The sequence below is a fragment of the Danio rerio genome, chromosome 20 (genome assembly GCF_052040795.2).
Source record: "Danio rerio strain M-AB ecotype USA chromosome 20, GRCz13ab, whole genome shotgun sequence".
In the NCBI taxonomy this organism is placed as follows: Eukaryota; Metazoa; Chordata; class Actinopteri; order Cypriniformes; family Danionidae; genus Danio; species Danio rerio.
The window spans coordinates 45000533-45016589 of record NC_141040.1 but is presented as its reverse complement, the minus strand read 5'-3'; the positions used below and the strand labels follow the sequence as shown (position 1 = coordinate 45016589).

General features: G+C 35.1%; 3 protein-coding genes across 10 annotated transcripts in view; 2 read left to right on the top strand and 1 right to left on the bottom strand.

Moving 5' to 3' along the window:
- Nucleotides 1-16057, bottom strand: part of tbc1d32 (TBC1 domain family, member 32) — a 98998-nt gene that overhangs the window by 70576 nt on the left and 12365 nt on the right. For 2 of the 8 annotated variants that reach the window (XM_087297530.1, XM_087297534.1), the window contains exons 1-3: nt 5951-6332; nt 3301-3540; nt 3049-3210 (exon numbers count right to left, since the gene is read on the bottom strand). In XM_087297530.1, coding sequence (XP_087153656.1) covers nt 3049-3210; nt 3301-3455 — 317 coding nt within the window. In that variant the 5' untranslated portion in view covers nt 3456-3540; nt 5951-6332. Of the gene's footprint in view, nt 1-3048; nt 3211-3300; nt 3541-5950; nt 6333-16057 lie in introns of those variants that run through there. The other 6 variants (XM_087297531.1, XM_087297535.1, XM_087297532.1 and 3 more) reach the window with 4 other exon arrangements.
- hsdl1 (hydroxysteroid dehydrogenase like 1) lies at nt 6333-10994 on the top strand. Its single transcript, NM_001008607.1, is given in 4 exon segments — nt 6333-6743; nt 8367-8812; nt 10183-10404; nt 10503-10994. Coding segments are annotated over 4 exon segments (960 nt in total). The 5' UTR covers nt 6333-6523; the 3' UTR covers nt 10575-10994.
- Nucleotides 12503-15579, top strand: gja11 (gap junction protein, alpha 11). The gene is made up of 2 exons (NM_001030200.2): nt 12503-12566; nt 14316-15579. The coding sequence occupies exon 2, from the start codon at nt 14336-14338 to the stop codon at nt 15230-15232; it is 897 nt and encodes a 298-aa protein (NP_001025371.1). The 5' UTR covers nt 12503-12566; nt 14316-14335; the 3' UTR covers nt 15233-15579.

Sequence of the window (16057 nt, the reverse complement as noted above, 5' to 3'; positions counted from 1 at the left end):
GCTCAGGCCCACCTCTTCCAACTGGGCCAGGGCCGGCCAAGTAAACCGTGCTTGAGCCCGACTCAGCGCACTCACACTTCTCAATCGATCCGGGAAACGGGCCTGGCCAAGGTACGGATGGCATAGTGTGAGTAGGCCCTAAACATCAAAATATATGTCTGTAAGAGCTCTATTTTTACTAAAGCTCTATTTTTGTAAATATTCAAGGATCGTTTAATTATCAGTTGTTTTTTGTTTTACAAACACTTCTTCATGGCTTACATGTTGTGCTGGTGGTGTAACAAATATGATCATTTTGCTAATATTCAATTCAAATGGTCTCATTAAATATATTTTCCTTATATGCTTATTAAGAAAAATTGTACTGCTGGTTGAGTTGAACTTGTTAAAGTAAATGTGAATATGTACATACTTTTCCCCTCTTTGTTGTAGTTTTACAAAATAAGAAAGATATTGAGAAGAACATCTGCCAGTAAAGTCACTTCAGTTACCCAAACTGCTTTCTGCTGTTCTTACGCTATTGGGACAATACAATTGGTTGGGACAGAATAATTATTATTATCCCTATCATTTTTTTGTATTTTCATAATAATTTAACCCCCCCCCCCCCCCCCCCCCCCCCTTCAATATGTAAGAAACAAAAAGATAGGGTTTTGACTGCATATACTCTGTGGAAGAATGACTGAGTGTGTGTCTAAGGCTCAGCCCTACACACAACAACCACAGATATATTTCAGCAGCTGATGTGTGACAAGATAAACGTGGTGATTTGCATTATTACTGGTGACAGGTAATGCTTGAAATATAAACTGTCTGTTGTCCAAAGATGCATCAATCATGTCAGGTTTCCACTTTTTCCTGTACTTTAATGTTAAAACGGCCCTCCTATGATTTGTCAGTCACTGAAATGGCCCCCCCCCACCAATTTAAGTTTGAGACCCCTGGTCTAGCTAGTGTCCAAGAACAATGTTATTTTGATGTCTGATAATGACATTAAATGCCATTAATATTTGGTTAATTTTAGGTTGTGTTGGAAAGTGACCAAAATTCAATATTGTCATCAAATACTGACATTTATTTGTCAGGTACTGTATGGCAAACAAATTCCAATGTCTGATAGATGTCATATTGATAACATCCATACATAGGTAATATCACAAGCTGTAACATCATTAGACGTTGATACTCAGCTGGTTTTAGGTTGCGTTGGAAAGTGACTTTGGGTTCTGACATCAACCTGATTTTCATTTCCACCCACAATGCAACACCCCACAAGATTGGGGTACAACATCAATCTGACGTCATGTTGACTCCCTGGGCCTGCTGGGCCTTTTGTTAAAGTCATCTAATATTGCAAACTTTACTAGGCAACAGGACTACAAGAAACTAAAAGAAGCCTGACAATAGCATATATAAACTTTTAAAGACCTACCATGAGCTTCAATCAAATACATTTTGTTTTATAGTAATTCAAGAGTTCACCCTTAACTGATGATTGATTATAAAGCGTGTTTGGCATGCTGTCCCAGGAGAAAGCCCTGAGCCTGTGAGATCCTCGAGCCCAGGGTAGGGCTTGAGATAGGTAGAGCCAGATAGGTTGCGAGAACTCCCCTGCTTGATAATGGTAAATGTAGATTAGGAATAGTTATGGAGTAGGTAGAGCCAGATAGGTTGCGAGAACTCCCCTGCTTGATAATGGTAAATGTAGATTATGAATAGTTATGGAGAGTGTATGCTGAATTCAACGCTTGTCTGATGTCGATTTAGTTTTGTCAATTTACTTATGTTACTTGTTTTTGGTCTGTGGGAAGAAACCAGAGAGCCCTGGGAAAACCCACGCAAACACAGGGAGAACATGCAAACTGCACACAGAAATGCCAATTTAGCCAGGTAAGAGCGGAGCCAGCGACATTCTTGCTGTGAGGCAATAATACTAACCATTGGGCCTCCACGCTGCCCTGACAAGGAAAGGGGAGGAGTAGGGTAGGAAGGGCGGATTCTTCAATACGAAGATGGCTGAGGTAAGATACTCTAGTTATTTATAGCGATTTAGGAATCGTCTGATTGGTGAATCATGCATTAGCTAATGAGGCCCAGCTGCTATCAATCATAAGCGCGTGCTCCTCTCGAAATTAGTTTATAAATAAACGCCACTAATTAACTCAGCTACACATTTGTGTTCGTTTTAGTTTGATAAGAATTTTGATATTTTATTTTTTTAATTCAACCGAGTACAAAACCAACATGCAAAAATAATTTCTGAAGTTTTATAATTAATCGAATAATATTTCACATATATAAGGAATTTAAGAAATTTTTATACTAACATTTCAGGTTTTAAAATATGTTTAAATATATATTATTTAATGTAATAACCTAAACAATGTAGTTTTATGTTTTACTTATTATTTCGTAATGTGCAATAATTTATTAAAGTTATGGAGTATACTGTATCAATAGTTGTGAATTATCCTGAAGATTTGATTCATTATATGATTCATTAGGTGTGTGTGTGGGGGGGGGTGGGGGTGGGGTGGGAGGGTTTCCCAGTACTGGGTTGCGGCTGGAAGGGCATCTACTGCATAAAACATATGTCAGAATAGTTGGCAGTACATTCTGCTGTAATTATCCCTAATAATATAAGGGATTAAGCTGAAGGAAAATGAATGATTGATTCATTAGCTTTTTAGTAAAATACTTTTAAAAGGTTTATGGAAATATTTATTGTATAGAAAATATATACACTGAAATGTAATTAGTTAAAAAATTACTCCTAATCAAACTCGTTCCAAAGTTTCATTGATGCAGATAATTTTGCATCATGCAATAAAGTGCTTTATCTGTTAACATCAATGGTACTTGGTATTCACTTTCATCACTGCATTTTTATAATTAATTTTGATTTTAAAGATTCCTGACAATGTTTACTTTCTTCATTGCGTTGCTGCAGAAATGTTTGCATCATGCAGTAAGCACACATTTACAAAAGTATCTTATAATATAGAAAATAAAAAGATAGATGGCATAAGAAATCTGAAAAGCACATACTGTGTAGACTCCCTAGTGTTCTTTGTAACAGCGTGAACCAAGGTGTCCTGCCCAGAGCCAACAGCATGACCTTCACCCTTAGTAAAATTCTCAGTCTCCACTTCAATAACTGCTCCCAAGCTGCTCTCCACATACTCCCTTAGATACTTGACAAACTCATAGCTGAATAAAAGAGAGAAAGAGAGAGCTTCAAAATAAGTCAAACAATCAGCAATCACAATTAGGCTTAACACATACAGACAGATCTCTCACTTGTGGAAGTTCTTGTCAGTTTCCTCCAAATGAAGCAGGATCTCCTCAGCACATTCTACCGATGGTGCTCCTGAGATTCTGTCTTTGACACTTTTCAGGAGCTTTCGCAGCAGGGTCTGGAGCTCTGCCTCATCCTCGGTGGAGAACTGAGACATCGCTCCTCAGGGGGTGTAATCGGCTCTTCTCAGCAGGGAATCTCTTGTTTAGAGAAACAAGGGTGTTAAGTAAGGTGTGTTTGGCCTGTAGTAACAGAGGTGGGAAGTATACGCAGTCTATGCAGTGTATTTTGACACAAAGTTTGTGTTTTTTTAGGTTTAGCAGGAATGCTTCTACTGTACAAAAAGATTCTAGGAACTGGGGCTGGGCCAATAAAACAATATTTTATCGAATTACGATAAAATTTATGTCAATAACAATAAGCTCTGGACTTTTTTTTACTCTATATTATTCAAAGAGCCAATCACACAGCAAAAACAATGGGAATCTTAAAATGTGTTGATATTAGAGATGCATCGGATTTTCAGCCACCATTTAATGCTATTTAATGGACCAGCTAAGTTTTGTGGCTTCAGTCATTCATTGTTGGGATAATCTTTTTAAATCTGGAAGCATTAACAACTTAAATCAAAATATATATCGTATCATTTAATATAGAAAATAATTATCAAGATGGCATTTTTGCCATATCGCCCAGCCCTTCCTGGAATGCCTTAAAAACAGTATTTAAAGGATTTTATGTAACATTTTTCATCATTATTTTACCCAATACAAACAAAAAAGAAAAACAAAGGTATTCATATTTAGGTTGAAACAGCAAAGCTAGAAACGCACAAATCTGACTGACACATATCAGGCCCGTAACCAGGGGGGAGGGGGTGGTTCAAAACACCCACCCCTCATTGACAAAGTCTAGAATTTTTCTCATATATGAGCTCATTTGTCCTATTTTGACTGTTATACCATCATAAATAGTGAAACTAATTCATAGAAAAACCATTATATTAAAATGAATTTAAATAGAATTGTTGTTATCCATGAATTTTCAAATGTACTTTCAAAAACTGTGAAGCTCTCCACTACTGCTATTATTATTTTTTAATATTATTATTATATCACAAACAATCGGCGAGAGGGTCAAAGTAACCGAAAGTCATTCATTTTCAATGAGAACCGGCGGTGAGGAGCAGTGCGGCGCATCTTCTCCGGTGTGGGTGTCGAGGAGAATTGAAATCAAGTCAACTTTATGGTAATGAGTTATGACGCAGTTCGGCGGCAAGCTATCAGTGTGAAGCTATCCACCGCTTTAGAGGAGTTCAGAAAACACAGTCCTGTAAACTTTGGTTCTGACCACAGTTGTTCCCAGGGGTTTGATTATTGCGGTTGCCAGATTTTCAAGTCGCGACGACGCAGGGCCTTCTAATCACGCGGGGCCCCCCTGTGGTGCGTGCCCTGCAGGCCCGTCCGCTACACGACTGCACCCAACCAGTGGTCTGTGTGGGTCCTAATGCCCCAGTCTAGCGACAGGGACACTATACTGCTCAGTGAGCACTGTCTTTCAGATGAGACAATGAACCGAGGTCCTGACTCTCTGTGGTCGTTAAAAATCCCGGGATGTCCTTTGAAGAAGAGTAGGAAATGAATAAGAAAATTTGATAACTGGCCTCTGTCTATCATGGCCTCCTAACCATCCCCATATCATAATGGCTTTATTACTCTGTCTCCTCTCCACCAATCAGCTGGTGTCGGGTGTGTGGTCTGGCGCAATATGGCTGCTGTCGCGTCATCCAGGTGAATGCTGCACACTGGATGAGAAGATTCCCCCCTATGTGAAAAGCGCTTTGATTGCCCAGAAAAGCACTATACAAATGTAAGGAATTATTATTATTTTTGTGTTTAATTTAAAACGGATTGTTTTTTTTATTATATACTAGGTAATACATACATATACATATATATATATATATATATATATATATATATATATGTGTGTGTGTGTGTGTGTGTGTGTGTGTGTGTGTTTATATATATATAATATTTTATATTATATTATATATTTCTTTATTCTAAATTTAAGAAATATGTTTGGAACATCAAAATAGTGTGGTTGTGATGGTCATCTGACAAGCTAATCCAGCTAAAAAAATGTGCTTAAAATGTATTTAAATCTCATAATTAAATAAAAAAACAATTAAGTGTATAACTGCAAAAAGGTCTACTTATTGAGAAAAAAAAGAACCCCCTTTGCCAAACTGGATACGGGTCTACATATAATGCTTTGAAAACAATATTCTAAGGATTCTAAATGATTTTACGCAACTTTTTTCTTTATTATTTCACTCAACCCAAAACAAACAATACATTTTAAAATGAAAATTCATATGTAGGTAGAAATAGCAAAGGCAGACATGCCCAAATCTCACTGAAGCACATATACAGTCTACTCAAGGCTAGCTAATATAGCTAAAATGTGAAAATAGAGTAATAAATAGAGTCATTCACGTTACAGCAAACGCCTACCCGAGGGGAAAAAGCACCACAAGTTAGCTGCCATATTATATGAGCATTAAAACTGACGTTTGCTATTCAAAGCCCACAGTTTTCCTTATTATTAACATTACAAATACACATAATGAATAGTTTGAAACATTACCTGCTAAAATTTCACATCATGTTCTCACAGACCAGCAACGACGCTTCCATGAGATTAGAAATAATTCATAAGCAGACGTTTCATAATGCAGGGAGCTGTGTAAAAGTCAGCTTAGCATCCGTTAGCACTATCCGTTTCTATGGAAACAAGCTCAGCTGTGTTGAAGCCTCCACAATACGCGGGTGTAAAACACCCGTCATTTGCGAAATATAAGCTTCTCTGCACAACCATATGCATATATTCTGTTTCCAGCACAGTTTAAGCTAGCAAAAATTATACGAGGAAGCACATCAAAACCGGAGAAATGGTAAGAAAGGTATTGTTTGGATGTATGTGACGCTGACTGAAGACGCCAGCTTTAGTCACGTGACAGGAGTGTGTCACGTGACTTTTGAATGTTCCGGGTTTCCTGATTCATATGATGTGAGGAGACCGAAGAGGAGAATCTGGTGATATAGCGCGTGTATTAACAAACATAGTGAAGCTAGTTGGGTGCAAACTAAAACGTTGAATTTAAAGAGTACAATTTTTCGAATCAGCAGGTAACTGAGAGTGTACAGAATACAGCTTGTAATGGCCGCTGTTGACAGCTTCCAGCTTTTGTATAGAGAAATTGCTAGATCATGCAGTGGTTATGTGGAAACGCTGGCGCTCGTGGGCGCGTGTTACATGGCCAGCAAAACTGTTATATTTATGAGGGACTGCTATAGTCTGATAAGGCTTTATTTTGTTCCTCGTCTTGTGCGCCATAGAGATCTTAGTCAGCAATATGGACAATGGGCTATCATATGTGGTAGGTTTAAAAGTGAATAACTATCTTTTTTCATAATGAATTCATGCATTATTAATGTATTTCCATTATAAAGTAATATGGGACATTCTACCAGAAACGTACATTATGTGTCCCTGAAATAAAAACATAAATAGAGTGAATAAGAAGTATTTAATCCCCAAAATTTCTGTGAGTTCTGTAAAGGAATATGTCCTTCACTTGGTTCTCAGACTTTTTTTTCTTCATTACAAACACTTAACAAAATATACAAACCTGTCATTGTCCTTAGCCAATTTGAACCTAGAGCTTTAATAGTTTTGTAATGCAAAAAAATGTTATTTAGAGAGAGAGAGAGAGAGAAAAAAAACAGAAATAGCAAAGTTTAAGTTTTTATCATTCACATCAATTGATTAAACACATGAGATTTTAAATCAAATCTACAAATAAATACTACAAATATATAATACAAATAATTTTACAATTGTCCCCATGTTTCTGTCAGTCATAAAATGTGTGCAATACATGTTTAAGACTCGGAAGTGACCACATTTGACAGAAGAAGCTGACAGTCATCAAGGATGCGTTCTATTATTGAATTGTATAATTTTATGCTTGCTTTTTAGGATTTTTTTTGAGGAGGACAACTTTAAGTCAGGCCATCACATTTTTTATAAGTGAAAATGTTTGTTTCTGGTAGATTGTCCCATATATGTTTTAACACTGCATTCCATGGAAGCTTGTTCTGTCACAGAATAAAAATGAAAAAGATAGTAAACTTAATCTGAAGATTCTTAATCAGAATTTTCCCTCTGAGTTTGAGTTTTCACAATTCTAATATTTTTCTCTCATAATCCTTTTTTTTTCTCCAGAGAATTGAAGTTATTCTTATCTACATTCACACATTTAGACTTTCTCCTTAATTATATAATTTCAGAAAAGGATTCTTTGCAAATTCTAAAAAGGGAAATCATATTATCAGCCAATGACTATCAAAGCTTAACATTGTTTACAGTCAAATAAATAGTGCTAATGTTGTTTTGAAGTCATACTTGCATGTGATTGAAGACCGAATATTCAAAGTACCATGGTAAACATTATAGTCTGCATGTCACAAGCTGTCGTTGAATGTATGAGCAAATATATAACAGCAGTTACAGGAATGAATTAAGTATTAAAGTGATGGTTCACGTCCCATAAAACAATTTTCCATACTATTTACTCACCCTCAAGTGATTCCAATCCTTTATAAAATTCGTTCTTTTGTCAAACACAAAAAAAGATATTTTGAAGAATGCTTTCAACCTGTAACCATTGACTTCCATAGTAGGAAAAACAAATTCTATGAAGGTGCATGGCTAGGTTTCAAACATTTTTTTTAAATATCTCTTTATGTGTTCGACAGAAGAAATTCAAAAAGGATTGATACAAGTAAATGATGATGATGATCTTAATTTTTAGGTGAACTATCCAATTATTGGTTCAAACCTTGCATTTGTGAGATACAGTTATCAGAAAATAAATATTTATAACATAGGTCACATTTGGCTTTTCTTTTTTCCATGCTGGAAACAAGCTTCCATAAAAAATAGAAATGTTACTGTTATGTAAAAAATGTGTCTTTCATTTATTAATTTATTCCAACAGGTGCTTCAGAGGCAATAGCAAAAGCATATGCAGAGGAACTGGCCAGGCATGGCATCTGTGTGATCCTGATTAGCAAAGACCTCAGCAGTGTGTCGGACACTGCCAGACTAATCTCAAACAATTACGGCGTGGAGGCCATTTGTATTGAGGCAGACTTTAATCAAGGCCCCTCGGCCTGCAAACCCATAAAAGATGCCATCAGTAGTAAAGATATCGGTTTCCTTGTTAACAGTTTTGACGGGACTCTGGAGATTTCTCAAAACTTCCTAGAACTCTCTGAATCTGTACTGTGGGGCACTATCAATAGAAATATAGCAGCTACCACCCTTGTCACCCGCCTGGCACTGCCCGCTATGATGGAAAAGGGAAGAGGAGCAGTGGTCAACATTTCCTCAGGGCACTGCTTTCATCCGATTCCTAGAAAGGCAGCTTTTTCTGCATCTACGGTCAGTGTGTTTACTTGTCTTCTTGTTTTCCTGCCAATATATAGTGTTCTATTCAAATCATTTCAAGTTTATTGGCATAGTGCTTTTTACAGTTATTATCATTCCAAAACAGCTTTACGAAAAATGCCAGAAAGAGTTAAGGTGTTGAGTATAAGGAGGACAGTACATATAGTTAATCTGCAGTTCTACAATATATAGTGTACATTTCAAAAAGAAGGTGTCTGTGTATAATACATATTCGATGAAGTGATCTGATCATTACAATAATTGTGTATTGTGAATTGCTTGAAGGTCCCATAAAATTAAAATAAAGTTTTTTAGATGTTAGTGTAAGTATTGTTAGTTTTTTTGGGTTATCTATAAGTGGCAAAAAGTAACAAAATTCACGTTTAGAAGATATAAAATTTATATAAGCTTGTAGTCAATTCCACCTAAATAGATCAATGGTTTATTCACATCGCCTCATACTTCAGGTTCTCATGAAATCGTGACCAATCAAATGCTCTCTTGTATCTGACATGCCCTGCCCCCCGTCAAGACACTTCACATTTGATGCGACTGATCTCAAAAACACTTACTGGCAAAACGATGAGAAAAAATGCTATTGGCTGTTTTTTTTTTTTTTATAAAGGGGAGGAGCTACACTATGCCCCTGTATAATACATATTCGATGAAGTGATCTGATCGTTACAATAATCATGTATTGTGAATCGCTTGAAGATCCCATGAATTTAAAAACGTTTTTTTTTTACATGTTAGTATCAGTATTGTTAGTTTTTAGGATATTTACAAGTGACAAATCAGTGACAAAATTCATGTTTAGAAGATATAAAATGGATACAAACATGTTAAGCTTGTAGTCACTTCCGCCTAAATAGATCAATGGTTTATTCACATCGCTTCATACTTCATTCAGGTTCTCATCAAATCGTGACCAATCAAATGCTCTCTTGTATCTGACATGCCCCGCCCCCTTTAAGACACTTCACATTTGATGCGATTAAGCTCAATGACATTTACTGGCAAAACAATGAGAAAACAAAATGCTATTGGCTGTTTTTTCTTAAAGGGGAGGAGCTACACTATGCCCCACCCTTTCTTCGTGTTTAGTTTAAGATTACGTCAAACGTCAAATACAGATGCACATTTCAAAGTATTAAACGGGCTCTTTAAAGTGTTGAGTATAGGGAGGATAGTATATATAGTGTACATTTCAAAAAGTCGGATATTCGATGAAGTGGTCAGATTATTATAATATTTATATATTGTGAATGGCTTAGACTTTGCGCCGTCCTTGACGTCTTCGTAGGTTTGTCATCCCTCTTCAATTCCTACTTGCTAATGTTGCAATGTTTATCAATTCCCCACAGGCCTTTCTCGATAACTTCAGTCGCTCCCTGCACTATGAATATGGTGATCAAGGAGTCTTTGTGCAGAGTCTGCTGCCTTTTAGAGTCGCATCTCAAAGACCTGAGGGTTCTGCTCCTCCTGCTAGCTGGTTGGTGCCAAGCCCACAAGTGTATGCCAGCCACGCTCTTTCAACTTTAGGCATCTCTCACAGAACCACAGGATACTGGCCTCACAGTATGCAGGTATTTCTTCAATTGGTTTCCTCTTGAGTTCGATACCTACCGTGTATTTAGTATTTTATTTTATTTTTTTAATGTGTTTACATTTGCATTGTCTCTAGCTTGGACTGGTGAAGATGATGCCGGAGTGGGTTTGGATGCTGGGGTCACGCGTTTTCACAATGGCCACCTGAAATGTTTTACATCTATATGAAAGACGATGTTGTTTCGACCAAATTTGGAGATGGAAAGCATGTTGAAACTCATTCCTACTGTATAATCAATTCTGTGTGAAATGGCTCAGATTTTCAGTATATTTGATTGCACAACATTTAGCAGTTGGATCATGATGACTAAGCTATTATATTTTTTGCACTACTGTTATATATACTATATAGGTTTTGACTTTAAATTCCATCTTTATTCATTTAGTAAAGGTCATGTTCATATTTTGAAAAGAAAGGGTTTTGTAAATGAGGTATTTATTTAAATTTCAGGTATTTTGAGTGTACTGGCTGTACTCAGCAGTGACAGAACATATTTTACTACTGATTGTCTGATTATTGCAGTGTATCTCATGTAATAAAGATATGATCAATAAAAAGCTTTGATGCATATATAAAGACTGCATTTTTTAAATAAACTTTTGATACACAGGATCATTCCCAAGTTCCATGCTTGAAACTTGAATTATTTGGTAACACTACAATAAAGTTGTATTAGTTAATGCATTTACCAACTTGAACAAACAATGAACAATACATTTATTACAACATTATTTCATTATTAATTCATTTAATAAATAATAGTATATATATATGTTATTAAATCATAAATTTAATTAATAAAACAAACATGTTCATGTTAACTTATGGTGCATTAACTAATGTAAACAAGCATGCATGTGAATGTTAATACATGTAATACATGCAAATGTTCAACTACGATTAATAAATGCTGTACAAGTACTGTACATAACTAGCTCATGTTAGTATATACATTAACAACATCTTATTATAAAATGTGACTATTTTTTTTATGTTTGGAACTTTTTTCTCTATCATATAAACTCTAGTCATGCTGACTGTCATGCCAGTATTATCTCTCTAAATGAGCGGATAAGGTCAAATGTTGTGTCTCGAGTGCCAAGAACACATAATACACTTGGTTTATGTAATCCCATGTATGTTGACCTTAACAAAAGTACAAAACAAAGACAAGACTTTTTTTAGTAATAGATCTCCTTCAGTGTATTTAAAATGGAAATCTCCATGTAGAAAAAAATACTTCAGAAAATGGTTTCAGAAATTATTTTTTCACAATCAAGTATGAAATAGTCAAATGTTAGTTAATAATTTTTGCTATTATAATAACTATTTTGATTGATTTATGTATTTTGTTGTACTAGAAATACTTTTAAGCTAATAACGCAACACTATACTGAGGACTGTACTACCTGTTTACTTTATATAAAAACATTATATAAAAACAATCATTTTTGTTATTTAGATGACTGTCCTGCAGAAAGAAAATCATTATTTAGCATTACAGAGCAGTAGTAAAGCACAATCCATAGTTAAACATATACAGTTGAAGTCAGAATTATTAGCCCCCTCAATTATTAGACCACTTGTTTATTTTTTCCCCAATTTCTGTTTAACAGAAAGCAGATTTGATTTTTTTTAACACATTTCTAAGCATAATAGTTTTATTAACTCTTTTCTATTAACTGATTTCTTTTAGATTTACCATGATAACAGAAAAAAAACTGCTTTTATTCCTGCCGAAATAAAACAAATAAGACTTTCTACAGAAGAAAAAACATTATCAGACATACTGGGAAAATTTCCTTGCTCTGGTAAACATTATTTGGGAAATATTTAAAAAGAAAAAAAAAATTGAAGGGGGCTAAAAATTCTGACTTCAGCTGTATTCTAAAGTAAATTCATGCCATATAAATATGCATGAGAAACGCAGCTTAACATATCCAAACTAAATATTCCAGCTCCAGATGTCAAGGTTGAAAATGGTTGGAGTCTACACAATGATAATGTGACAATCTTTGTTTTGGTTCAAAACTGCCTCCTAGGATAGGAAGTGGAAGGTTTAACGAAAACTTGTTACACATACATCTTTGTTGAGTCCCTGAGCAGTCTTTTCGAGCCTTCTCTGTGCTTTTATATTTGGTAAGTAAATGTATTTGTCATTTTACTGTATGGGGTCATTGGGGTCATTTAGATATTTTTTAGAGGAAAACATAAGGGTTTTAATATTGCATTTTAAATAAATGTGAATTTTTATCCTAAAAAGTATGTAAAAGTAAACTTTTAACTTTTGCTTTTTTATGTATTACTCTAAATTTATTTCTGATAAATAGTAAACTCTGCCTTGGTGAGTATAGGAGACCTCTTTAATAAACATAAAAATATATATTTTACTTACACTTAGTAAATTTACTTTTACTAAGTGAATTTATTTTTCATTTATCAATAAAATTATCAAATTTATTTATTTCTTTACAATTTAACTGTAATGTTTGGAGTCATTAAGATTTTTTTAGATGAAAACACAGGTTATAAAATATTGTATTCTAAATAAATGTCACTGATTTGAACTTTCTATTTAAACCGTCCTAAAAAAAAAAGTATTGAAAAAAATATTGAGCAGATTTTTTTGAACATTGTGAATAACATTAGCATATCAAAAAAATATTTTTGATTTTATTTATTCATTTACAACTTAACTGCTATATTTGGGGCTATTTAGATATTTAGATACTTTTGTTTAGTGGAAAACACAAAGTTGTAAATATTGTATTTTAAATAAATGTTATTGTTTTGAACTTTATTCAAAGTGTGCAAAAAAGTACAATGTGTAAATGTTAAGCAGATTTTATAAAAAACTGTTAATTTAGCATATAAGAATTATATATTTTATTAAAACTTTGATGTTTTGCTTTGTCTAGCCAATATAAAACAAATAAAAGTTTCTCCAGAAGAAAAAATATTATTAGACATACTGTAAAAATGTCCTTGCTCTGTTAAACATAATTTGGAAAATATTTAAATATTTATTATTTGTAGTGCATATGTCTTGCTGTGGATTTCTTATCTAATATCTGGTGTGATTTAAAATGATTTATCTAGTCTAACGCACACAGTTAAAGTCAGAATTAGCCTTATTAGCTCTCATGAATTATTACCCCCAGTATATTTTTCCCCAATTTCGATTTAACGGAGAGAAGATTTTTTTTAGTATTATTAGTATTAATAATAGTTTTAATAACTCATTTCTAATGACTGATTTCTTTTATCTTTGTCATGATGACAGTACATAAGATATACTGACTAGATATTTTTGAAGATACTAGTATACAGCTTAAAGTGCAATTTAAAAGCTTATCTAGGATAATTATGTTAACTTAGCAAGCTAGGGTTATTAGGCAAGTCATTGCATAATGATGGTTTGTTCTACAGACAATCAAAAATAAATATTGCTTAAGAGGGCTAATAATATTGACCTTAAAAAAACTGAAAACTTTTATTCTAGCCAAAATAAAATAAATATGACTTTTTATGAAATTCAACCGGGCTAATAATTTTGACTTCAACTGTATATATAAAACTACTCGAAAACATCCTATTTTGCACTTCGGTAAAAAATCAGCATTCAGATATTGGTAAATGTTCAAAACGTGTTGTGTAAATGTTCAAAAATGTGCTTATTACAGAATTATAAGCTCAGATAAAGACTGCGTATTGCTAATGACAGCATCAATGTTTTGAGTTTTTGAGGTAAAACCTTAGTTCCTATGCACAGCATGGAACATAACCTACTGCATACTGCATGTTAAATCCACAATGTTAATGTTAAAACAGTGCTTGTACAAAATGTTGCCAGTCTATCCAATTAATAAAAATGTCTTTTCTTTTCAGGAATTCAATTAACATTACAGATGGGCGAGTGGGATTTCCTCGGACGACTGCTGGATAGAGTCCAGACACACTCCACCGTAGTGGGAAAAATCTGGCTCACCGTCCTGTTTGTCTTCAGGATTCTAGTCCTTGGAGCCGGCGCTGAGAGAGTGTGGGGCGATGAGCAGTCCGACTTCATCTGCAACACAGAGCAACCGGGATGCGAAAACGTCTGCTACGACCGCGCGTTCCCAATCTCGCACGTCCGCTACTGGGTGCTTCAGATCATCTCTGTGTCCACGCCAACTCTGGCCTACCTGGGCCACGTCGTCCACGTCATACACGCCGAAAAGAAAGTGCGAGAGATGATGAAGAAAGAGCTTCAGAATGAGCAAATCAACCTCTTCCTCAAGAAAGGCTACAAAGTTCCCAAGTACAGCCGGGAAAACGGGAAGGTCAACATCCGTGGACGTCTTCTGAGAAGCTACATTCTGAGTTTGCTTTGTAAGATACTACTGGAGGTGGGTTTCATTTTGGGCCAATACTATCTTTATGGCTTCACTCTTAGGGCTCAATATGTCTGCAGCTATTTCCCGTGTCCTCACAAGGTGGACTGTTTTTTGTCGAGGCCCACTGAGAAAACCATCTTCATTTGGTTTATGCTGGTGGTGGCTTGCATTTCCTTGCTCCTAAATGTGATTGAGATCTTATATCTTTGCGCTAAGAAGATCAGCGAGTGTCTCAGCCGCAAAAAGGACTACACCATCACTCCGGTGACCCCTGTGGTGAGCAAAAAGAACTTTAAAAATACAGATCAGGTGATACAGAATTGGATGAACCGCGAGTTGGAGCTTCAGAGGAGGGAACCTGGCAATGAGGCGACCAAGAGCTTGGCTTCAGAGGGTCGCAGTGCTGACATGCAAGAGGTTCATATCTGATCAGCAGGCCTTTGTACACAAAGGCTTTCACACGGTCAACTAAAGCAAACAGTCAGTCATACAAAGTGACTCGTGCATGGTCATGACCGCCTGGCTTTAAGCACACGATGAGCTGCCTCTCTCTGTTTAACAGATCAATAATGTATTGCTGAAATTTGTGATGTTTTCCTTTTTCTTTATTGTGTCTAAAATTACTTTCTGTGTGAAGGTTCAATGCATTTTCAAAACTGTGACATGTAAACTGTTCTGTTTCAATCTGTTTCTGTATTTATACAAAAATAAATGCATTTGAATGCAGTTTATGTGCAGCAAAAAAAAAATAAAATAAAAACATTATATAAAGATCATTCAAAGAATCATTTCTTTTTTTAATCAAACTACTGTGCTGATTAATATTCTGTCATTTTTCTTCCTGATAAAGTAGGTTACATTATTATATTCAGGGGCAGACTTAGTGATTTGGGGGCCTAAGCAACTCATTTTTTTTCCAGAAATTTTTTTTCTGTAGATTTTTTTATTTTATTATTTTTTTTGTAAACACATATTAAACATATTAAAAGTACTTAAATAATTTTAAATAAAGTATACAAAATCTTCCAAACTAATCACCATTTTTCATTTGAATTGAATAATAGCTGTTTGTGAATCGGGGGCCGTTTCACTGGGAAATGTTATTTTATTTGAACAGGCCCTCTCTTAACAAGCTCACAGCGCTCATCACCTGAGAGGTGTTTCGGCCAGAAAGCGGGATCGCAGAAAAGCTACGTTTCATTGTTTGTCTTATTTCTACTTTTTTTCCCCAAAATTTTATCTAAATTCTCACTC